The sequence below is a fragment of the Astatotilapia calliptera genome, chromosome 20, assembly GCF_964374335.1.
Source record: "Astatotilapia calliptera chromosome 20, fAstCal68.1, whole genome shotgun sequence".
In the NCBI taxonomy this organism is placed as follows: Eukaryota; Metazoa; Chordata; class Actinopteri; order Cichliformes; family Cichlidae; genus Astatotilapia; species Astatotilapia calliptera.
In genome coordinates this window covers 13,660,528-13,684,917 of record NC_137441.1, presented here as the reverse complement: position 1 = coordinate 13,684,917, position 24,390 = coordinate 13,660,528, and the positions used below count along the sequence as shown (strand labels likewise).

Here is a 24,390-nt window from a genome sequence, read left to right as displayed (position 1 = left end):
CTGTACCAGTGCTCAATTAGAATGAGGAAATCACAGATATGCTGTTCCGAAAAAATGTCGGGCACGCTGTATTTTCAGACCGCCCGCTCCCGTTCAAATTACACCAGAGTTACCGACCGCTACCGCATTTTATTTGGAAATTTATTCCCGCGCCGCAAGAAATCTGGTCGGGTCCCGCGGGACAGCCGCGGGAATGCAGACCTCTACGTGACTCGACGGTTTAATCGTTAATTTCAGCAATGACTCAGACCTAAAGTGAAGGAGTTCAGTATTTGCTCAGTATATTTGGACCAAACTTTAGAAGGATAAAGTTAGAAGTTAGAAAAATAACATTTTTATTACTGTTCATTAACATGTCAAATGAAAAAGCAAAAATGCAGCACATTTAAAACATATACATCAGACAGCATGGCATGTGTATTCTGTTGAATATTGTTCAAAGTCCCAATGTAGGTATTTCTATTGAGGGTCTTTTTCTGTCTTCCAAACAAAAGACCATTGTTATTCACTGGAACACACCGCACCATTTTCTGAAATGTGTGCATTTATACTGATCCAGTGCTATGAAGTCAGATAAGCTAGGTTCATTCAACTCGACCAAAATAAATAAATCAATAATGAACAGACTGAAGGCTGGATTTATTGTTTTGCTGTACAAAAGAGTAAACACTGCAATAACCTGCACATCGATGACAGAAGAATAAAAACACAAGTCTTTTAACAGAATTAAAACAGCTGTGTTTAATAAAAATGAAATCCAACATACAACAGCAGCCTACTATCTCTACACAGCTGAGAGCTGCTTGCCATAACTGTGTGAATGTAAAAAGTTTTCTGCTTCTCTTTCTTGATTTATACCAGATCTATGATTCTATATAGGCAACATTCCCACATTACACTTTATGTGTGGCCAAATTATTAAGTACTGGAACATATTCATTTGAGAAATAAACAAAGTTTAGTTTATTCAAGTAGTGTAGTTTTTAAGTTGAGGATAAATGTTTTTTAAGCTGGGAAATTACACAGAATGAACTCTGGTTCCTGTGTGGATTCGCTCCTGGTACTCCAGCTTCTTCCCACCGTCATGCCCAGCTGGGTCTCTTAATTTCAAACCCAGTAGCATAAAGTCAGACAAACTAACCATTAACAATCAGTTAGTTAAATATGTTCAGTAAAAATGACACATGTTCCTTCATCCTCCTTTTTCTTAACCTCCTAAGACCCAAACTCTTTCATGGCATGCATTTTTAATTTCTCTTTGCTATTTGGGCTGATTGGGACCTGATGAATGTAAAAACAAAGCATTAGCTGATTTTTTTTTTTTTACCTGATTTTTGTTTTTGAGAAAAATGGGATCCTCATAAGAGGACATTCATTTTAAATTTCAATAGAACAGTGGCAGTATAATGTCCTCATTAGTAGATATCAGGCCCTTTGTAGAGCAAAATTTAGTAGTTTGGTCTCCACAACCCAAAATGTGATGTCCACATATGTGGATGCCAGGTCCTGGGAGGTTAAGCTGATAGATAGCCAACAGCAGCACAATGTAAGAGAATTCAGTTGTTCAGGCTTAATATTTGATTTATTCTTAACTATTTAATTGCATATCACTTCTCAGCTCTAGCCCGCTCTTTGAATTTCACAGCGAAACTTCAAATCAGGATTCTTCATCTTCTTCTTGTAGTCTTCATCAAACTGCTCATTCTGGGCCACAGTGAAGTGGTTCTTCCAGTCACCAACTTTCCCTGGAGAAGGAGAACATTCAAAGTATTTGATTATCCTAATAATAAACTGAACATATATTGGTGCCTATACTGAGAAAAAACTAAAGTTTCCCAGCAGGCAGTTGTACCTTTTCTCATAAAAGGAGAAACCTCGTGGTTCAGCTTGCGAGCTGTGGTATAGTTGGTCATCTTGTTTTGCTTCATGCTGTCAAACGTCACACTGGCTCTGATTCTTTCCTTCTCTTCAGCTGATGGAGACAAACCAAGGAAGGAACACAGTCGGTCTATTTCTTTTTCATAGTCCTGTTAACATAAATGAAAATATGAATGAGTTTAAAAGAGATGTTTCATCCCTAAATTTTATTAATTTTTCTTCTTTTGGTCTGTAGTACTGTATGACTATAATACTTTTTCATCAAGACAAATTTGGTGCGAGATGCTCTCCTTGGGAGATATTAGGATTCGACAGACTTCCCTTTAAATATGTGACAATTTTGATTTTTTTTATGCATCTTAAAATGTCAAACCTTCAAGATTAACAAAAAAACAGATTTCATTTATGTGTTTCTTTATTTTTTATGAACTTTCAATTTGAAGATGTCAAATTTGATCTTTTTTTCTTAATTATTAGTAATGATGGCAATAAATAAATGCTCACTTGTAGCTGGTTAATGTTTAAACTTCTGATACTACATCTACAGTGGCTTGCAAAAAGTATTCGGCCCCCTTGAACTTTTCCACATTGTGGGGTGTGCGTAATTATTCAGCTCCCTGAGTCAATACTTTGTAGAACCACCTTTTGCTGCAATTACAGCTGCCAGTCTTTTAGGGTATGTGTCTACCAGCTTTGCACATCTAGAGACTGAAATCCTTGCCCATTCTTCTTTGCAAAACTCCTAATGTCGGGTCGGTCCAAATTAAGCATCCATATCATCAACAGAGATAATATGGATATCGGAGATTTCCATACCAGAGTGGTCAAGTTCTTGTCAAGCTGGGGCAGGATGGATAATTCTTTGTTTTTGTTGTGTTTTTAACATTTAATGTCACAATTCCAACCCTGCTCCTTTATCCGGGCTTGGAACAGCAAAAGTGACCTGAAATTGGCACTCTGGTGAAATTAATTTGTGTGTGTGGGTGTGTGTTTATTAGTAGTTTTAAACCTTGTGATCCACAAAAATGCATAACAGTAATCTATTTATACCGCCCACCCCTAATTCAAACCTCTTGCCAAGTTTGGTGCCACTAGTTTACTGTGAGCAACTCCCAGCCTAAAGCGCTAAAAACAATAAAACCCTACCCTTACTTACATAGTCTTCAGTGGTGTACTGAAGAGCAAGTATCACACCGGAAAACAAAGCGCCCTACAGGAGTTTCCCCACTGGAAGTAGTATATGCTAAGGTGCACTGTATTCAGGGTCTGCAGCCTTAAAGGCCGCATTTTAAGGCCGATTAGGTCACAGCGATGCAACGAAGGCTGTCCCAATTCAAAGGCTGCTCCAAATGCGGCCCTCATTTTCCTGAATTTTAAGGATGGGTTGGTGTATCCTCCATGGCCCAACATATCCAAGACTTTATAGCGCGGCGGTGGTGTGGATAATTTTGCCGGAAAAAAACGGCAGAAGCGTGGCACCCGAAGAGTAAACTTTTTTTAAAGTAAGTACTGAATATTATGTCACTTATTTACGCACAAATGTTTAATAAAGAAGAACGTTAAAACATTACTGTTGGCCACATACCGGCAAAGTTAAGTGCCATTAGCAATTTTAGTACTAACTGGGTTTTAAAGCCTTACTTTAAAATATACGCCGTTCAATACTTGACATTAATCTTACAGAAAATGTGATACTTTTATGGATAATTAAAGTCAGTCATATATCCACAAACACAACAAGCTGAAAGTCAGTGAATGCTGCCAAATATCACGGCACAAGCAGGATCCACTGCACTGTTAATGTTAGCTATGTTATATTGCTGCCTCTGTTCGGTGGTGTCGAGCCAAACGGGCTTTAACGTGTGTTTGAACGAGCTGACGGTTCACTCGTTAAGCTGAAAGAAAGATGTTTTAATCACAGGAGTCACACATGTGTCCACTGGGAACTCTTCTTGTTTAGCACTCGTAATAACACAAACACTAAATCCTCCTTCTCTTGTGGTGTTTTGTAGCAGTGTGTACACCTGAGACTGTCACCTGTCTGTCTGTCCTGCACTCTCTCTCTCTCTTTCTCTCTGATTGTGGAATAAAAGTATGAACATGTATTTATAAGTTACACTTGTGTTTGAATCCTGCAGCTTATCACACATTTGATTTCCATGTGTGACAACTGCAAGTGTCCAGAGTGAGGACAGACTGAGGGACCCACTGCTGCACATCACCTGTGAGGCTTTGCACCCCTGATGATCCACCAGGACAAACTCAGCAGTGAGGAAGAGGAGGAGGAAGAGCCAGCAGCAGCTGACAGATGGAGAGAATAGACAGACTGTTCCCTGTTTGTGAAGGACTGCTAGGAAAGTTTAAAATAACTAATTGCCTGTCCTGAATCAGTCTCATTAGGTAATGTTCAAAATATTTTATCATTCCAGTGTTTTCAGTGTGGGAGAAAGTACTCAGGGCCTTCAAGTTACACACTATGAAAGGCAGCAACAAGTTTAATATTCAGAAACCTAAAGTACAAACCGGATTCCAAAAAAGTTGGGACACTAAACAAATTGTGAATAAAAACTGAATGCAACGACGTGGAGATGGCAAATGTCAATATTTTATTCAGAATAGAACGTAAATCACAGAACAAAAGTTGAAACTGAGAAAATTGATCATTTTAAGGGAAAAATATGGTGATACAAAATGTCATGGTGTCAACAAATCCCAAAAAAGTTGGGACAAGGCCATTTTCACCACTGTGTGGCATGTCCCCTTCTTCTTACAACACTCAACAGACGTCTGGGGACCGAGGAGACCAGTTTCTCAAGTTTAGAAATAGGAATGCTCTCCCATTCTTGTCTAATACAGGCCTCTAACTGTTCAATCGTCTTGGGCCTTCTTTGTCGCACCTTCTTCTTTATGATGCGCCAAATGTTCTCTATAGGTGAAAGATCTGGACTGCAGACAGTACCCGGATCCTTCTCCTACGCAGCCATGATGTTGTGATTGATGCAGAATGTGGTCTGGCATTATCTTGTTGAAAAATACAGGGTCTTCCCTGAAAGAGATGACGTCTGGATGGGAGCATATATTGTTCTAGAACCTGAATATATTTTTCTGCATTGATGGTGCCTTTCCAGACATGCAAGCTGCCCATGCCACACGCACTCATGCCACCCCATACCATCAGAGATGCAGGCTTCTGAACTGAGCGTTGATAACAACTTGGGTTGTCCTTGTCCTCTTTGGTCCGGATGACATGGCGTCCCACATTTCCAAAAAGAACTTCGAATCGTGACTCGTCTGACCACAGAACAGTCTTCCATTTTGCCACACTCCATTTGAAATGATCCCTGGCCCAGTGAAAACGCCTGAGCTTGTGGATCTTGCTTAGAAATGGCTTCTTCTTTGCACTGTAGAGTTTCAGCTGGCAACGGCGGATGGCACGGTGGATTGTGTTCACTGACAATGGTTTCTGGAAGTATTCCTGAGCCCATTCTGTGATTTCCTTTACAGTAGCATTCCTGTTTGTGGTGCAGTGTCGTTTAAGGGCCCGGAGCATCCAGTATGGGTTTACGCCCTTGACTCTTACGCACAGAGATTGTTCCAGATTCTCTGAATCTTCAGATGATGTTATGCACAGTTGATGATGATAACTGCAAAGTCTTTGCAATTTTTCGCTGGGTAACACCTTTCTGATATTGCTCCACTGTCTTTCTGCGCAACATTGTGGGAATTGGTGATCCTCTACCCATCTTGGCTTCTGAGAGACACTGCCACTCTGAGAAGCTCTTTTTATACCCAATCATGTTGCCAATTAACCTAATCAGTGTTAATTGGTCTTCCAGCTCTTCGTTATGCTCAAATTTACTTTTTCCAGCCTCTTATTGCTACTTGTCCCAAGTTTTTTGGGATTTGTTGACACCGTGTAATTTTAAATCAACATATTTTTCCTTTGAAATGATACATTTTCTCGGATTAAACGTTTGATCTGTCATCTACGTTCTATTCTGAATAAAATATTGACATTTGCCATCTCCACATCATTGCATTCAGTTTTTATTCACAATTTGTTTAGTGTCCCAACTTTTTTGCAATCCGGTTTGTATGTATCAGCAGCAGAATGGACCTAAAAATAAATGTACTTCTGCCCAGTTTGACCCATTTAGCAGAAGCCAGCCTGTTTAAGGCTCTGATATCTATTCTGTATGACTTAAAGCAGTTATGACATGGTCTGATTTTCTCACCCAATAAAGGAATATTTAATATATCAGTCTACTCTTCATTTTATCAGAAACAGTTATCACAGCTTGTACATTTTCTTTTTATAAATGTATGTAAGCAATGAGCCAAATTTAGTAATGCCAACATACTGAAGGAACAACATTTGTCTCCTATATATGATACACCTATATATGCACTGTCAAAGATACTTGTCTTTGAGTGAAGATTTAAGGTGATAAGACATAAATAACTGCAACTTGAATCTGTACTGAGGCTCAGTATTTGACACAGAGTTCATGTTCACTGCTGTAATAGCTAATAATGATTAATATAATAACTATAATATTGGCCATATTATATTTACATTACCAAAGTGATATGACTTTAGTCTCATGAACAACATTAGCTAATTCTTATTTACTAACTAATCTTAAATGACTGTTCAGTACAGAAATGAAGCCCAAAAATCATGTTTTACTGTCCTGTGGTCTCAGCCTCAGATACTTATCAAATCACACAAAGCTCTTGTAGAAACAAACAAACAAATGAACAAAATATGTTCTCCTTCATTTCTGTCAAACAAAGTTGTATGACACGTTTCCAGCAGTTAGTATCATGGTTGCTAGGCAACCTGGGAAGCGCGACGGAGACTAGACCGTCCCATTTCACAAGCCTCTCACTTCCGCACGTCTCGTACTTATAGTACGCACCGTACGTAGTGCGCGTACTTCAAGCGTGCAGACCCTGCCACAGCCTGAGAACCGTCACAGACAACGGGGGCGGGGCTTAAGCTCGGACAGATCAAAGGCCTTTGCAACGTCACATCAAAGGCCTTTGCAACGTCACAACAAAGGTGCTTCGAAGGAGCTCCCAAATAGCATAAATAGAGCCTTGGCGACACTCTACACCAGTGCACTCCAAAGTTGGTCCGTCTAAAGTATCGCTGAGTCTAAAATACTGCTGAAAGTCAACCGTTATTAAATATGTCTCACGTTTATGGTAGAGCTAACGATCACGTTTCCCGTGCAAAGGTTTGCACAACTGAAGAATTGCGGGCTGAAAAAGAAGCCACAAAAAAGGAGAAAAAATGCGTCAGGTTTGCAACGCTCCCATCACTCCACAACGGCTGGGAGCACACAATCCGACCAACGACAGAGAGAGTGCGGGACGTACAAAGGGTAAGTCGGGAGTGGGGTGAGGCTGGCAGTAGTGATCGGGTTGGTTTCTTCCGTTGTCAGCAACGGAGCAGCTCAGAACAAACAGCACCTAAAACGGAATGCCTGTTTGTTAATAAATCAAATAGGGTTGTGTCTGTAGCTAAAGACTCACCAGCTAAGAATTTAATCCCACCCCTGCCTCCTCTTCCTATTAAACCGCAGAAAACACAGCGTGCCCCTATTATTAAAAAGCAACACGAGGTTGTTGCACCTTATGCACCACGCATATTAGAGACGTGGGACATAAACACAAATAAAAATGTACTTCCACCCCTACCTCCTCTTCCTATTAAACCGCAGAAAACACAGCGTGCCCCTATTATTAAAAAGCAACACGAGGTTGTTGCACCTTATGCACCACGCATATTAGAGACGTGGGACATAAACACAAATAAAAATGTACTTCCACCCCTACCTCCTCTTCCTATTAAACCGCAGAAAACACAGCGTGCCCCTATTATTAAAAAGCAACACGAGGTTGTTGCACCTTATGCACCACGCATATTAGAGACGTGGGACATAAACACAAATAAAAATGTACTTCCACCCCTACCTCCTCTTCCTATTAAACCGCAGAAAACACAGCGTGCCCCTATTATTAAAAAGCAACACGAGGTTGTTGCACCTTATGCACCACGCATGTTAGAGACGTGGGACATAAACACAAATAAAAATGTACTTCCACCCCTACCTCCTCTTCCTATTAAACCGCAGAAAACACAGCGTGCCCCTATTATTAAAAAGCAACACGAGGTTGTTGCACCTTATGCACCACGCATATTAGAGACGTGGGACATAAACACAAATAAAAATGTACTTCCACCCCTACCTCCTCTTCCTATTAAACCGCAGAAAACACAGCGTGCCCCTATTATTAAAAAGCAACACGAGGTTGTTGCACCTTATGCACCACGCATGTTAGAGACGTGGAAATATTAACAGCAGTAAAATATAAATAACACCCCCCCCCAACCGGTTGCAGCAGATAGCCGCCCCTCCCTGAGCCTGGATCTGCTGGAGGTTTCTTCCTGTTCAAAGGGAGTTTTTCCTTCCCACTGTCGCCATGTGCTTGCTCATAGGGGGTCATTTGATTGTTGGGTTTTTTTTTTTCACAACAACAGTTGTGAAAATATTCACAACTGTTGTTGTGAAAATATAACTGTTGTTGTGAAAATATTCACAACAACAGTTATATTGCAAAGTCTTCACCATCCATCAGCCATTACAATACAAATAATAAAAATCTTGAAATACATAAAAATGTTGATGTTTGATTTTGTTTACTTTAGTTTTGTTTACTACTACGTGTCTGATAGTGATTGTCTGAGTAGATAAAACAGTGGTCCTGTACCACCAACATCATTATGGAGATGTGTGAAAATGACTGGGAGACAGACTGGAGGACTACTGTGAAATCAGAAAAAGCAGAGTGGGGAGGTACTTCCTGTACATTGCTTCTCCAGCTGTGTAAATTACATTTTTCTCAGCAGCAACAGCTTTGGGGTTAGGAGAATACCAGGACCAGTTAGTGCACAATTACCAATTCATCAGCTGCATAACAGCAGCTGGAGCCTCACAGCTGGAGCGCACTGTACTGAGTGAAACATTTTCACACTTCGGCGGCTCCGCTCTTTGTGTTTGTCTTTTTTGCGCTAGATTCTGAAGCTGCAGGTTTGATCTATCTTCAAACAACATTGACTGAACCAGCAGCAAAAGAAGATCCAAACTAGCTTCACGTTTCGCTTCACATAAACATTAAATAAACACCTTAAATTCCCTCTTACTTTTGCTGTTTTAACTCCACCACGATAAAAATCACACGTCATGCAGAGCTCTCCGTCTCTCTCTCTCAGGAATAGATTCCCATAAAAAAAGTCTGTTTTCTGCGTTATTCGCTTGCTTATTACCCACCAGGCTACCGTTGTTTACAGCGCTGTCTGCCACTGGTTTTTGTTTTTTAAATTTCCAACACGTAAGCCTAATTTCTTCACTTCAGTACTGAACAAATGTATCTACTGCAGAATATTTTTAAGGTTATCTGCTATAAAATCCCAGGCCAGGAAAATCTCCTTCATGTTTTTCTGTTTTATCCTCAGTTACTTTGACACAAAGGCATCTGCTGAGATGCTTACACCTTTGATCAAGTCTCACAAGTGTCAGCTTTGTTTTTATAGATGTAAAAACAAGGATATGTACTGATAAGTGATCAGAAATACAATATTTCTGACTGTATGGGGCAAAATTTCCCTGATTCAAATATAATCACCGAAATTCAAAAATTGCAGTTTTAATTTTCGCAAATGGCGCTCAATGACTCATTAACTGACGCTACTTATCAGCCAATCGGTGGCATGTAGTCTGACGACGTCACAGTGTAGTACCTGATCAGAATGCTTGGAATCCCGGGCTGTGAACTACTATGACCTAATGGAGAACCCAGAAAAGCATTCAGGATTTTCAGACGGAGCAGAATCATGGTTCCATCAATTGTTTGATGTTCATTTTATGAAATACTGTGTTAGCTTTATGGCCTGTATTTTGGTAAATGGCCTGTATTTATATAGCGCTTTACTAGTCCCTAAGGACACCAAAGCGCTTTACATATCCAGTCATCCACCCATTCACACACACATTCACACACTGGTGATGGCAAGCTACATTGTAGCCACAGCCACCCTGGGGCGCACTGACAGAGGCGAGGCTGCCGGACACTGGCGCCACTGGGCCCTCTGACCATTTATGATCTCACTACCACAAATAACAGAATTCAAACTATCCACAAACTGTCTCATGACTCCACAGAATATTTTCCCTAAGTACTTGAGGATCATCTATCTGTTTTTTTTTTTGGAAAACTTAAGGGGAGGTGTTATGACCCGGCTCGAGGCTGCAACATAAAAAAGGAGACGAATATCAGAGTGTAAGTGAGAAGAGGTTTTAGCTTAAAATGACATCCCAGGTTGGCTCAAATGGCTGTTGCCACAAAGGCAACGACTAGTGAGCTTCCTGAATAGCCTGCCACAGGTATGCGTTTATTTATACCTTACTAGGTGTGGCCAATTAGCAACAGCTGAACACACTGAGGAGATTAGGGGCTGCAGAGGGGCGTAACACCACCTCACTCAAAAGGGTTCCTCTAGGACCCCTAAATTTATTAAGCCAAAGCCAAAACTTGAGCAGTTTATTACCTGCTCTCCTGACACAAAACTAAATACTTGCATTTCTTAAGTTGGCATCTTTTTTTTTTTTTTTTTTTTTTAGGACAGGGGGAAAGAATGAAAGAAAGAGGGGGAGAGAAAGAAAGAAAACCAAAGGGGAGAAGAGACGGTGAGAAGGGGGGGAAGAGAGAGAGAGAGAAAACAAAAAAAACAGGGGAGACAGCAAACAACAAAGAGCAACATAATAATAGAAGAAAAAAAAAAAGCACCATCACAATAAACTAGCTAGTCATAGATATCAATAGTTACTAAATAATAAATGATATTGTGCAGCACGCAAGATAGACAGCGCACAGTGTGCTTTGAGGCAGCAGCCAAGAAAGCTGTAGTCCGCATCTGTGAATACCCATGTGTACACCTGTGTGCATACCTGTGTGGATCAGCATGCTTGCATTCCAAAGGTTTCTCCATGCAATGATCTGCTATAGAGTGTGGGGAGCCACAGCCCTGTCCTCTATGGTATCAAGCAGGTATGGAGGAGATCAAAACTCCAGACATCCAGAGGCCCCCAGAACACAAGAGACCAAGGAAGACCCACAGAGGGGCAGCTGCGTCACTGTCCCAGTAAGAGCTAAGGAGAGTCCCAGATGAGGGCTCATTCAGCAGCCGCGGAGCAGAAGCCAGGGGGAGTTGCAGTGACGCGCCCGTGAGCTCCGCCGGCAGCCAGCTGTGCCTGAGTGACCGAGCCCCAGGCCGAGAGGCCGGGGGCACCCCACCTCCGAGGTGGCCCGAGCGAGCCCCAATAAGCGGCCGCCAAGGAGTGAGCTGGTGTGTACCCGGACGCCCACCCCCAGATACAAAGAACCACCAACGCACCGATACCTGAGGGAGTCCGCCACCGGCAGGGGAAGTGGTGGTGGGTGGAGATAGGCCTCCAAACCTTGGAGGGCCTGAGATGTCCCCAGAGAGGTGGCGTCTGATACCCAACCTGACATATAGACACAGACATACAGGCACACACAGACACAAACATCCATTCCCACCCTCATGCTCTCATATGTACTTCACACTCAACCGACGTGGAGACAGACATAAAGGGACGCTGTATACACGATCACACTCCCCAAGCGTACTCTACTAACCGGGTCTAGGTACCCTTGCCCCTGGAGGGGGGAACTGCACCCAGACCCAGGTGGTGTTACCCTTTTCCCTGCGGTGGGGAGAGGCAGACCGCCCCGACTCCGCAGCAGCAGGGAGGCCCCAGACCGCAGTCGGACGGCCCACTCCTCCTAGCCCCCCCGCTCCAGTAGGCCGCAGAGAATGGGGGTGAGAGAAGACTCCAGACCTTGGAGTTGGCATCTTTAAGCAAGGATGCCTTAGGATTTAAAGTTGCCACACTGAATGCACAAAGACTAACATGTGACCAACATAAAGGGGTACAAAGGTCAAATCCAAAACGATTATTCAACCTGCTACAACACAAAATCAGAGCAGCCACGAATAATCACATTCACAAGTGATCGGTGGTTCCACCACACAAACGGTCACATACAAGTGGCCTCATACCACAACAAGTTGCTGTAATATACAAAATTCATTAAAGCAACGCTAAAAACAATAATACCCTAACTTTACATACCTACATGCCGGCAAAGTTATGTGCCATTAGCGATGTTAGTACTAACTGGGTTTTAAAACCTTTACTTTAAAATATACGCCGCTATATATATACCTGACATTAATCTTACAGAAAATGTGATACTTTTATGGATAATTAAAGTCAGTCATATATCCACAAACACAACAAGCTGAAAGTCAGTGAATGCTGCCAAATATCACGGCACAAGCAGGATCCACTGCACTGTTAATGTTAGCTATGTTATATTGCTGCCTCTGTTCGGTGGTGTCGATCCAAACGGGCTTTAACGTGTGTTTGAACGAGCTGACGGTTCACTCGTTAAGCTGAAAGAAAGATGTTTTAATCACAGGAGTCACACATGTGTCCACTGGGAACTCTTCTTGTTTAGCACTCGTAATAACACAAACACTAAATCCTCCTTCTCTTGTGCTGTTTTGTAGCAGTGTGTACACCTGAGACTGTCACCTGTCTGTCTGTCCTGCACTCTCTCTCTCTCTTTCTCTCTGATTGTGGAATAAAAGTATGAACATGTATTTATAAGTTACACTTGTGTTTGAATCCTGCAGCTTATCACACATTTGATTTCCATGTGTGACAACTGCAAGTGTCCAGAGTGAGGACAGACTGAGGGACCCACTGCTGCACATCACCTGTGAGGCTTTGCACCCCTGATGATCCACCAGGACAAACTCAGCAGTGAGGAAGAGGAGGAGGAAGAGCCAGCAGCAGCTGACAGATGGAGAGAATAGACAGACTGTTCCCTGTTTGTGAAGGACTGCTAGGAAAGTTTAAAATAACTAATTGCCTGTCCTGAATCAGTCTCATTAGGTAATGTTCAAAATATTTTATCATTCCAGTGTTTTCAGTGTGGGAGAAAGTACTCAGGGCCTTCAAGTTACACACTATGAAAGGCAGCAACAAGTTTAATATTCAGAAACCTAAAGTACAAACCGGATTCCAAAAAAGTTGGGACACTAAACAAATTGTGAATAAAAACTGAATGCAACGACGTGGAGATGGCAAATGTCAATATTTTATTCAGAATAGAACGTAAATCACAGAACAAAAGTTGAAACTGAGAAAATTGATCATTTTAAGGGAAAAATATGGTGATACAAAATGTCATGGTGTCAACAAATCCCAAAAAAGTTGGGACAAGGCCATTTTCACCACTGTGTGGCATGTCCCCTTCTTCTTACAACACTCAACAGACGTCTGGGGACCGAGGAGACCAGTTTCTCAAGTTTAGAAATAGGAATGCTCTCCCATTCTTGTCTAATACAGGCCTCTAACTGTTCAATCGTCTTGGGCCTTCTTTGTCGCACCTTCTTCTTTATGATGCGCCAAATGTTCTCTATAGGTGAAAGATCTGGACTGCAGACAGTACCCGGATCCTTCTCCTACGCAGCCATGATGTTGTGATTGATGCAGAATGTGGTCTGGCATTATCTTGTTGAAAAATACAGGGTCTTCCCTGAAAGAGATGACGTCTGGATGGGAGCATATATTGTTCTAGAACCTGAATATATTTTTCTGCATTGATGGTGCCTTTCCAGACATGCAAGCTGCCCATGCCACACGCACTCATGCCACCCCATACCATCAGAGATGCAGGCTTCTGAACTGAGCGTTGATAACAACTTGGGTTGTCCTTGTCCTCTTTGGTCCGGATGACATGGCGTCCCACATTTCCAAAAAGAACTTCGAATCGTGACTCGTCTGACCACAGAACAGTCTTCCATTTTGCCACACTCCATTTGAAATGATCCCTGGCCCAGTGAAAACGCCTGAGCTTGTGGATCTTGCTTAGAAATGGCTTCTTCTTTGCACTGTAGAGTTTCAGCTGGCAACGGCGGATGGCACGGTGGATTGTGTTCACTGACAATGGTTTCTGGAAGTATTCCTGAGCCCATTCTGTGATTTCCTTTACAGTAGCATTCCTGTTTGTGGTGCAGTGTCGTTTAAGGGCCCGGAGCATCCAGTATGGGTTTACGCCCTTGACTCTTACGCACAGAGATTGTTCCAGATTCTCTGAATCTTCAGATGATGTTATGCACAGTTGATGATGATGACTGCAAAGTCTTTGCAATTTTTCGCTGGGTAACACCTTTCTGATATTGCTCCACTGTCTTTCTGCGCAACATTGTGGGAATTGGTGATCCTCTACCCATCTTGGCTTCTGAGAGACACTGCCACTCTGAGAAGCTCTTTTTATACCCAATCATGTTGCCAATTAACCTAATCAGTGTTAATTGGTCTTCCAGCTCTTCGTTATGCTCAAATTTACTTTTTCCAGCCTCTTATTGCTACTTGTCCCAAGTTTTTTGGGATTTGTTGACACCGTGTAATTTTAAATCAACATATTTTTCCTTTGAAATGATACATTTTCTCGGATTAAACGTTTGATCTGTCATCTACGTTCTATTCTGAATAAAATATTGACATTTGCCATCTCCACATCATTGCATTCAGTTTTTATTCACAATTTGTTTAGTGTCCCAACTTTTTTGCAATCCGGTTTGTATGTATCAGCAGCAGAATGGACCTAAAAATAAATGTACTTCTGCCCAGTTTGACCCATTTAGCAGAAGCCAGCCTGTTTAAGGCTCTGATATCTATTCTGTATGACTTAAAGCAGTTATGACATGGTCTGATTTTCTCACCCAATAAAGGAATATTTAATATATCAGTCTACTCTTCATTTTATCAGAAACAGTTATCACAGCTTGTACATTTTCTTTTTATAAATGTATGTAAGCAATGAGCCAAATTTAGTAATGGCAACATACTGAAGTAACAACATTTGTCTCCTATATATGATACACCTATATATGCACTGTCAAAGATACTTGTCTTTGAGTGAAGATTTAAGGTGATAAGACATAAATAACTGCAACTTGAATCTGTACTGAGGCTCAGTATTTGACACAGAGTTCATGTTCACTGCTGTAATAGCTAATAATGATTAATATAATAACTATAATATTGGCCATATTATATTTACATTACCAAAGTGATATGACTTTAGTCTCATGAACAACATTAGCTAATTCTTATTTACTAACTAATCTTAAATGACTGTTCAGTACAGAAATGAAGCCCAAAAATCATGTTTTACTGTCCTGTGGTCTCAGCCTCAGATACTTATCAAATCACACAAAGCTCTTGTAGAAACAAACAAACAAATGAACAAAATATGTTCTCCTTCATTTCTGTCAAACAAAGTTGTATGACACGTTTCCAGCAGTTAGTATCATGGTTGCTAGGCAACCTGGGAAGCGCGACGGAGACTAGACCGTCCCATTTCACAAGCCTCTCACTTCCGCACGTCTCGTACTTATAGTACGCACCGTACGTAGTGCGCGTACTTCAAGCGTGCAGACCCTGCCACAGCCTGAGAACCGTCACAGACAACGGGGGCGGGGCTTAAGCTCGGACAGATCAAAGGCCTTTGCAACGTCACATCAAAGGCCTTTGCAACGTCACAACAAAGGTGCTTCGAAGGAGCTCCCAAATAGCATAAATAGAGCCTTGGCGACACTCTACACCAGTGCACTCCAAAGTTGGTCCGTCTAAAGTATCGCTGAGTCTAAAATACTGCTGAAAGTCAACCGTTATTAAATATGTCTCACGTTTATGGTAGAGCTAACGATCACGTTTCCCGTGCAAAGGTTTGCACAACTGAAGAATTGCGGGCTGAAAAAGAAGCCACAAAAAAGGAGAAAAAATGCGTCAGGTTTGCAACGCTCCCATCACTCCACAACGGCTGGGAGCACACAATCCGACCAACGACAGAGAGAGTGCGGGACGTACAAAGGGTAAGTCGGGAGTGGGGTGAGGCTGGCAGTAGTGATCGGGTTGGTTTCTTCCGTTGTCAGCAACGGAGCAGCTCAGAACAAACAGCACCTAAAACGGAATGCCTGTTTGTTAATAAATCAAATAGGGTTGTGTCTGTAGCTAAAGACTCACCAGCTAAGAATTTAATCCCACCCCTGCCTCCTCTTCCTATTAAACCGCAGAAAACACAGCGTGCCCCTATTATTAAAAAGCAACACGAGGTTGTTGCACCTTATGCACCACGCATATTAGAGACGTGGGACATAAACACAAATAAAAATGTACTTCCACCCCTACCTCCTCTTCCTATTAAACCGCAGAAAACACAGCGTGCCCCCATTATTAAAAAGCAACACGAGGTTGTTGCACCTTATGCACCACGCATATTAGAGACGTGGGACATAAACACAAATAAAAATGTACTTCCACCCCTACCTCCTCTTCCTATTAAACCGCAGAAAACACAGCGTGCCCCTATTATTAAAAAGCAACACGAGGTTGTTGCACCTTATGCACCACGCATATTAGAGACGTGGGACATAAACACAAATAAAAATTTACTTCCACCCCTACCTCCTCTTCCTATTAAACCGCAGAAAACACAGCGTGCCCCTATTATTAAAAAGCAACACGAGGTTGTTGCACCTTATGCACCACGCATATTAGAGACGTGGGACATAAACACAAATAAAAATGTACTTCCACCCCTACCTCCTCTTCCTATTAAACCGCAGAAAACACAGCGTGCCCCTATTATTAAAAAGCAACACGAGGTTGTTGCACCTTATGCACCACGCATATTAGAGACGTGGGACATAAACACAAATAAAAATTTACTTCCACCCCTACCTCCTCTTCCTATTAAACCGCAGAAAACACAGCGTGCCCCTATTATTAAAAAGCAACACGAGGTTGTTGCACCTTATGCACCACGCATGTTAGAGACGTGGAAATATTAACAGCAGTAAAATATAAATAACACCCCCCCCCCCCCCCCCCCCCAACCGGTTGCAGCAGATAGCCGCCCCTCCCTGAGCCTGGATCTGCTGGAGGTTTCTTCCTGTTAAAAGGGAGTTTTTCCTTCCCACTGTCGCCATGTGCTTGCTCATAGGGGGTCATTTGATTGTTGGGGTTTTTTTTTTTCACAACAACAGTTGTGAAAATATTCACAACTGTTGTTGTGAAAATATAACTGTTGTTGTGAAAATATTCACAACAACAGTTATATTGCAAAGTCTTCACCATCCATCAGCCATTACAATGCAAATAATAAAAATCTTGAAATACATAAAAATGTTGATGTTTGATTTTGTTTACTTTAGTTTTGTTTACTACTACGTGTCTGATAGTGATTGTCTGAGTAGATAAAACAGTGGTCCTGTACCACCAACATCATTATGGAGATGTGTGAAAATGACTGGGAGACAGACTGGAGGACTACTGTGAAATCAGAAAAAGCAGAGTGGGGAGGTACTTCCTGTACATTGCTTCTCCAGCTGTGTAAATTACATTTTTCTCAGCAGCAACAGCTTTGGGGTTAGGAGAATACCAGGACCAGTTAGTGCACAATTACCAATTCATCAGCTGCATAACAGCAGCTGGAGCCTCACAGCTGGAGCGCACTGTACTGAGTGAAACATTTTCACACTTCGGCGGCTCCGCTCTTTGTGTTTGTCTTTTTTGCGCTAGATTCTGAAGCTGCAGGTTTGATCTATCTTCAAACAACATTGACTGAACCAGCAGCAAAAGAAGATCCAAACTAGCTTCACGTTTCGCTTCACATAAACATTAAATAAACACCTTAAATTCCCTCTTACTTTTGCTGTTTTAACTCCACCACGATAAAAATCACACGTCATGCAGAGCTCTCCGTCTCTCTCTCTCAGGAATAGATTCCCATAAAAAAAGTCTGTTTTCTGCGTTATTCGCTTGCTTATTACCCACCAGGCTACCGTTGTTTACAGCGCTGTCTGCCACTGGTTTTTGTTTTTTAAATTTCCAACACGTAAGCCTAATTTCTTCACTTCAGTACTGAACAAATGTATCTACTGCAGAATATTTTTAAGGTTATCTGCTATAAAATCCCAGGCCAGGAAAATCTCCTTCATGTTTTTCTGTTTTATCCTCAGTTACTTTGACACAAAGGCATCTGCTGAGATGCTTACACCTTTGATCAAGTCTCACAAGTGTCAGCTTTGTTTTTATAGATGTAAAAACAAGGATATGTACTGATAAGTGATCAGAAATACAATATTTCTGACTGTATGGGGCAAAATTTCCCTGATTCAAATATAATCACCGAAATTCAAAAATTGCAGTTTTAATTTTCGCAAATGGCGCTCAATGACTCATTAACTGACGCTACTTATCAGCCAATCGGTGGCATGTAGTCTGACGACGTCACAGTGTAGTACCTGATCAGAATGCTTGGAATCCCGGGCTGTGAACTACTATGACCTAATGGAGAACCCAGAAAAGCATTCAGGATTTTCAGACGGAGCAGAATCATGGTTCCATCAATTGTTTGATGTTCATTTTATGAAATACTGTGTTAGCTTTATGGCCTGTATTTTGGTAAATGGCCTGTATTTATATAGCGCTTTACTAGTCCCTAAGGACACCAAAGCGCTTTACATATCCAGTCATCCACCCATTCACACACACATTCACACACTGGTGATGGCAAGCTACATTGTAGCCACAGCCACCCTGGGGCGCACTGACAGAGGCGAGGCTGCCGGACACTGGCGCCACTGGGCCCTCTGACCATTTATGATCTCACTACCACAAATAACAGAATTCAAACTATCCACAAACTGTCTCATGACTCCACAGAATATTTTCCCTAAGTACTTGAGGATCATCTATCTGTTTTTTTTTGGAAAACTTAAGGGGAGGTGTTATGACCCGGCTCGAGGCTGCAACATAAAAAAGGAGACGAATATCAGAGTGTAAGTGAGAAGAGGTTTTAGCTTAAAATGACATCCCAGGTTGGCTCAAATGGCTGTTGCCACAAAGGCAACGACTAGTGAGCTTCCTGAATAGCCTGCCACAGGTATGCGTTTATTTATACCTTACTAGGTGTAGAGATGGCACGATACCACTTTTTTATGTCCGATACCGATACCGATATCATAAATTTGGATATCTGCCGATACCGATATGAATCCGATATAGTGTTTTTTAATCAACAAAACTGTTTTTTAAAATATCTTGCTGCATTTTGCAAGTCTGCAAGTTCATACTCAAGTTTAAAACAACAACTACACTAAAGCTATTCTGTTATACCTGTATACAAAAAAAATATTTCATAGTTCAGCAATACTGATCAATCTAATAAACTTAGACCTACACCATCCTCCCTATTCTGGTATTTTAAAGAGTACTTAGCGTAAATATTAAGCAACCTAACTAATAGGGTTCCAACTCCCAGCAACAACAAAAATAAATAAATAAAAAATAGGGAACCACCCCTCACGCGCCACCTCATGATGCTTAATCGACGTAATCAACCTTAATTTGATGCAGTGTGAGAAAAAATGTACAGAAATCAATTATTTTTCAAGAAATATTAAATAGATTCAACATCTTTCTTCAACAAAATTGCAGACTGCACAGATGGTACCTTCCCAAAGGAAAAAGTACTATAGCTTACTAGGGTATATATATTAGACTTAATAGTCACTATATACAGTAATTGACTTCTATTCATTTTACATCAAATTAAAACTTTGTGTGTCAGATAATTATTTATTAAAAGCTAGACATTTTAAATGAGAATAAGAAAGAAAAGTATGTCTTTGTGCCCCCTTTTCCCAGTTAATGCCCTATCGGCCCCCCTGGCTAAACTTTGCTAGATCTGCCCCTGCACAGTTACCAGCCGTCAGCTACCTAGAAAAAGATCCTGGTGTAGAAAGTAATATTAAATAAATTCTAACAACAGCTTATCAAGCTTAAACGTGCTGCTGTTGTTCAGCCGCTGGTTTCCTCTTTCTGGTGCAAAGTGGGCCAAAAACAAAGACGGACTTGCGACAGAAAAGCCGATCAGCTGATCATTTAAGCAGTTTCACGATTGAAGTAGCAGCCGGAGAGCGAGAGGCAGTCGCTCGTTAAGCTTAACGCAGGAATGCTTTACAAACATTCAGAGATGGACTTACACACTTGCTTTACTTCTCTCGGGGATAACTTTGTCGGAGATGAAATGCCGGGTTGCTAGCGAAGCTCCACATGCTATCCAGACCATCGACAGGTCCCGCATGCCACAGCCGCTCTATCACGTGATGCATACTGCTCCGACTGCTAACGTTCTGAGGTGAGTTACGGCGTGTTGCAAGTTTTGTGAGGTGCTTTCGTGATATTTAATGGATCGGATTACATTTTTTATTTTTCTCCGATATCCGATCCAGTAATTTAGGTCAGTATCGGACCGATACCGATACGTAATATCGGATCGGTCCATCTCTAACTAGGTGTGGCCAATTAGCAACAGCTGAACACACTGAGGAGATTAGGGGCTGCAGAGGGGCGTAACACCACCTCACTCAAAAGGGTTCCTCTAGGACCCCTAAATTTATTAAGCCAAAGCCAAAACTTGAGCAGTTTATTACCTGCTCTCCTGACACAAAACTAAATACTTGCATTTCTTAAGTTGGCATCTTTTTTTTTTTTTTTTTTTTTTCATCCTTTTTTTTTTTTTTAGGACAGGGGGAAAGAATGAAAGAAAGAGGGGGAGAGAAAGAAAGAAAACCAAAGGGGAGAAGAGACGGTGAGAAGGGGGGGAAGAGAGAGAGAGAGAAAAAAAAAAAAACAAAAAAAAAACTCCTGGGTCACCTGTATGGAGAGAGAGAAAACAAAAAAAACAGGGGAGACAGCAAACAACAAAGAGCAACATAATAATAGAAAAAAAAAAAAGCACCATCACAATAAACTAGCTAGTCATAGATATCAATAGTTACTAAATAATAAATGATATTGTGCAGCACGCAAGATAGACAGCGCACAGTGTGCTTTGAGGCAGCAGCCAAGAAAGCTGTAGTCCGCATCTGTGAATACCCATGTGTACACCTGTGTGCATACCTGTGTGGATCAGCATGCTTGCATTCCAAAGGTTTCTCCATGCAATGATCTGCTATAGAGTGTGGGGAGCCACAGCCCTGTCCTCTATGGTATCAAGCAGGTATGGAGGAGATCAAAACTCCAGACATCCAGAGGCCCCCAGAACACAAGAGACCAAGGAAGACCCACAGAGGGGCAGCTGCGTCACTGTCCCAGTAAGAGCTAAGGAGAGTCCCAGATGAGGGCTCATTCAGCAGCCGCGGAGCAGAAGCCAGGGGGAGTTGCAGTGACGCGCCCGTGAGCTCCGCCGGCAGCCAGCTGTGCCTGAGTGACCGAGCCCCAGGCCGAGAGGCCGGGGGCACCCCACCTCCGAGGTGGCCCGAGCGAGCCCCAATAAGCGGCCGCCAAGGAGTGAGCTGGTGTGTACCCGGACGCCCACCCCCAGATACAAAGAACCACCAACGCACCGATACCTGAGGGAGTCCGCCACCGGCAGGGGAAGTGGTGGTGGGTGGAGATAGGCCTCCAAACCTTGGAGGGCCCGAGATGTCCCCAGAGAGGTGGCGTCTGATACCCAACCTGACATATAGACACAGACATACAGGCACACACAGACACAAACATCCATTGCCACCCTCATGCTCTCATATGTACTTCACACTCAACCGACGTGGAGACAGACATAAAGGGACGCTGTATACACGATCACACTCCCCAAGCATACTCTACTAACCGGGTCTAGGTACCCTTGCCCCTGGAGGGGGGAACTGCACCCAGACCCAGGTGGTGTTACCCTTTTCCCTGCGGTGGGGAGAGGCAGACCGCCCCGACTCCGCAGCAGCAGGGAGGCCCCAGACCGCAGTTGGACGGCCCACTCCTCCTAGCCCCCCCGCTACCTGAAATTTAGTTTGTTTAAATTTCATATCAAATTTGGCTTATTTCTTAACTCTTTAATCACATATCAGTGCAGAGTTCCATCACACCCAGCTGGGGATCTAAATTTCATAACGAAACTTTAGATCAGGATTCTTCATTTTCTGCTTGTAGTCTTCATCAAACTGTTCATTCTGGGCCACAGTGAAGTGGTTCTTCCAGTCACCAACTTTTCCTGAAGAAACAGAGAAAATAATTCAGGTTATTTGATCAACCTATTCATAAATGCAGTACACAGTTCTCAGAAGAAACACAGAGGGGAACAAAACAACTTTTAGGTTTAGACATTTATACCTTTTCTCATGAAAGGAGATATAGTCTGGTTCATTGAATCGAAGGTGGAGTAGTTGGTCATTTTATTTTGTTTCATATTGTCAAAAGTCACGCTGGCTTTGACTCTTTCCTTCTCTTCAGGTGATGGAGACAAACTAAGGAAGGAACACAGTCGGTCTATTTCTCGTCCACAGTCCTGTGTGAAGTGTTATTTTATATTTCATTTATATGTTCTTCAAAGAAAATGATACAAAGGCAAAGAATTTGAAGTTAAAATAACAACTGCATAATGTTTCTTTTGGTAAACATAGAAAGCGAGTCCCACAGACTAGAACACCAGACGAAGGCTAAGTATTTCCTAAAAGCTATTTAATCTTTCAGCAAGGGCAACGTGTTTATTAACAAACTCAAGACACTTTTTAATGTAATGAGCTTTGTTGTAAATGGCATTCTTTAGCACAGCTCATGATACCTCAATCAAATCTTCATAGAACATGTAGTGAAAATTTGAATAAGTCTGCTTCTTCTCACACCAGCCGTTCACATGGTCATACCACGATCCAAAAACCACTACAAACACACAACAAAACACAACAGAGTGTTTACATGAGAAATAAAATGAAAACATGGTCTCTTCTTTTTACAGTAAAACTAAACTGAACTCACTCTTCCCCTCCATGAAGTTCTGCAGGAAGGTGCTCCATTTCCCCGGTTCTGGCATACCACTGTCCATGCGTTCAAAATGGAAGTAGGACACTGCATTGTCTTTTGCATTGCGGGCCACGTAGACTACCTGCAGAACCAGACAACAACAAGTTCTAATCTGTTTCATAAATCCCATGTCTCTATGGTTACAGGTATATATGCATTTTACCCTGCAGCGCTGCTCCCAGAAGGACTTTGGTACAAACTGGACTGGTAGATGAGTTTTAATGAGACGAGGAGTGGTGGGAAGTTTGTCTGCCAAGTCTGTACCTGTAAGGTAAGAATGATTGGTTTGCCCCTAATAAGTTGGACTTTTCTAGATGTCAGAGGTCAACATGGCTAAAAGGCCAACATTTTAAGGCACTTTCGAGTGAGTTTGCAAACAATTTTGAGTGTCTAATAACCAAATAGATTTGAAAAATAACCAAATATCAAGCAAAAAAAAAATTATATCACTCTGTTTAGACAACAGTGAATGTGAAACACACTGAGGTTGCATTTTAGCAGTTGCTGTTTCAACATGTGACACACAAAAAATTTCTGCAATCAGAACTGATCTGAGACCTTTGGGCATAGGGGGTTCGCATATCTCCAGGAAGGGTACTCTGTCATGAAGAGGGATGGAAGTCTGACGGTCTTGACCCATGTGCGCAAAATACAGAAGATCTAGGATGTAGGAGACCCATGTGGTTCCTGAGGTTGAAAGAGATAAAACCATGCTGTTCAGTGGGAAATATAGCAATCCATGAAATTATTTATTTAAAAAAAATACTATAGTAACTAGCTCCACACAACCCTTGTACATGCCCTTAAGCTTTATTTATATAGTGCCTTTCAGCACAACATTTAGCTCAAAGGTTTTTTAAAGCCAATAAAACACACAGAGAGATAAAGAGAGTCTAAAATAATTTCCAAGGCTTTGATTTGAGTTTAAATCAGTTTACTTTCACATGTCTTCACTTTCTTATGTTCACCCAGGCTGGCACAATTCTGTCTACTAAGGTTAAATTAACCTTACCTGCTTTAGGGTACGTAGCAATAAGAATATCATCTGGTCTTGCTTTGAAGTTCTGTATGTTGTCCCAGTTTTCTGTAAAGTCTGTGATCATGCCAACTCCATGGAAGTCAAACAGTTCTGGTCGAGGTCGCACCTCCATCTCTTGACTTTTTTTTATTATTAGAATAACTGCCTGAGTTTTTATTCCACACTTTAGAGTATCTTTCTCCCATATGATGTAATTTTTTTGTCTGCTTTACTGTTTTATTCTCTGCTCCTCCTTGACATCAGAAATGAGTAACCTTCAGTAATTACACCCTCAGTGGACTTTGCTTCTGAAGGTTGTGTTACTGATTAATGATTAGTCAAAGTGTAACCAATATGTTCACTCACCAAGAAATAATTAAAAAAAAATATTGATAACAACAGATAACAGGGTCTGATTTAGGGTCTGATGGCAGTTTACCATCGGTGTCCAATACCTCA

The 24,390-nt window shown here is 41.8% G+C and overlaps 1 protein-coding gene and 1 long non-coding RNA gene across 3 annotated transcripts; one reads left to right on the top strand and one right to left on the bottom strand.

Moving 5' to 3' along the window:
* Window positions 1-395: 395 nt before the first annotated feature.
* Window positions 396-24,181, bottom strand: LOC145422762 (cytosolic sulfotransferase 3-like). Of its 2 annotated transcripts, none has more exons than XM_080294530.1 (7): window positions 23,926-24,181; window positions 23,472-23,600; window positions 23,077-23,177; window positions 22,869-22,995; window positions 22,675-22,772; window positions 1,853-2,027; window positions 396-1,745 (listed from the first exon to the last, which is right to left on the bottom strand). In XM_080294530.1, the coding sequence occupies exons 1-7, from the start codon at window positions 24,062-24,064 to the stop codon at window positions 1,621-1,623; spliced, it is 894 nt and encodes a 297-aa protein (XP_080150656.1). In that variant the 5' UTR covers window positions 24,065-24,181; the 3' UTR covers window positions 396-1,620. The 2 variants fall into 2 exon arrangements, with proteins under 2 accessions (XP_080150656.1, XP_080150657.1); XM_080294531.1 differs by lacking the exons at window positions 396-1,745; window positions 1,853-2,027 and adding exons at window positions 20,464-22,104; window positions 22,224-22,398.
* LOC145422768 (uncharacterized) lies at window positions 17,357-20,616 on the top strand. Its single transcript, XR_013904037.1, has 2 exons — window positions 17,357-19,022; window positions 20,411-20,616. It is a non-coding gene; the product is annotated as an uncharacterized LOC145422768 (long non-coding RNA).
* Window positions 24,182-24,390: the final 209 nt, after the last annotated feature.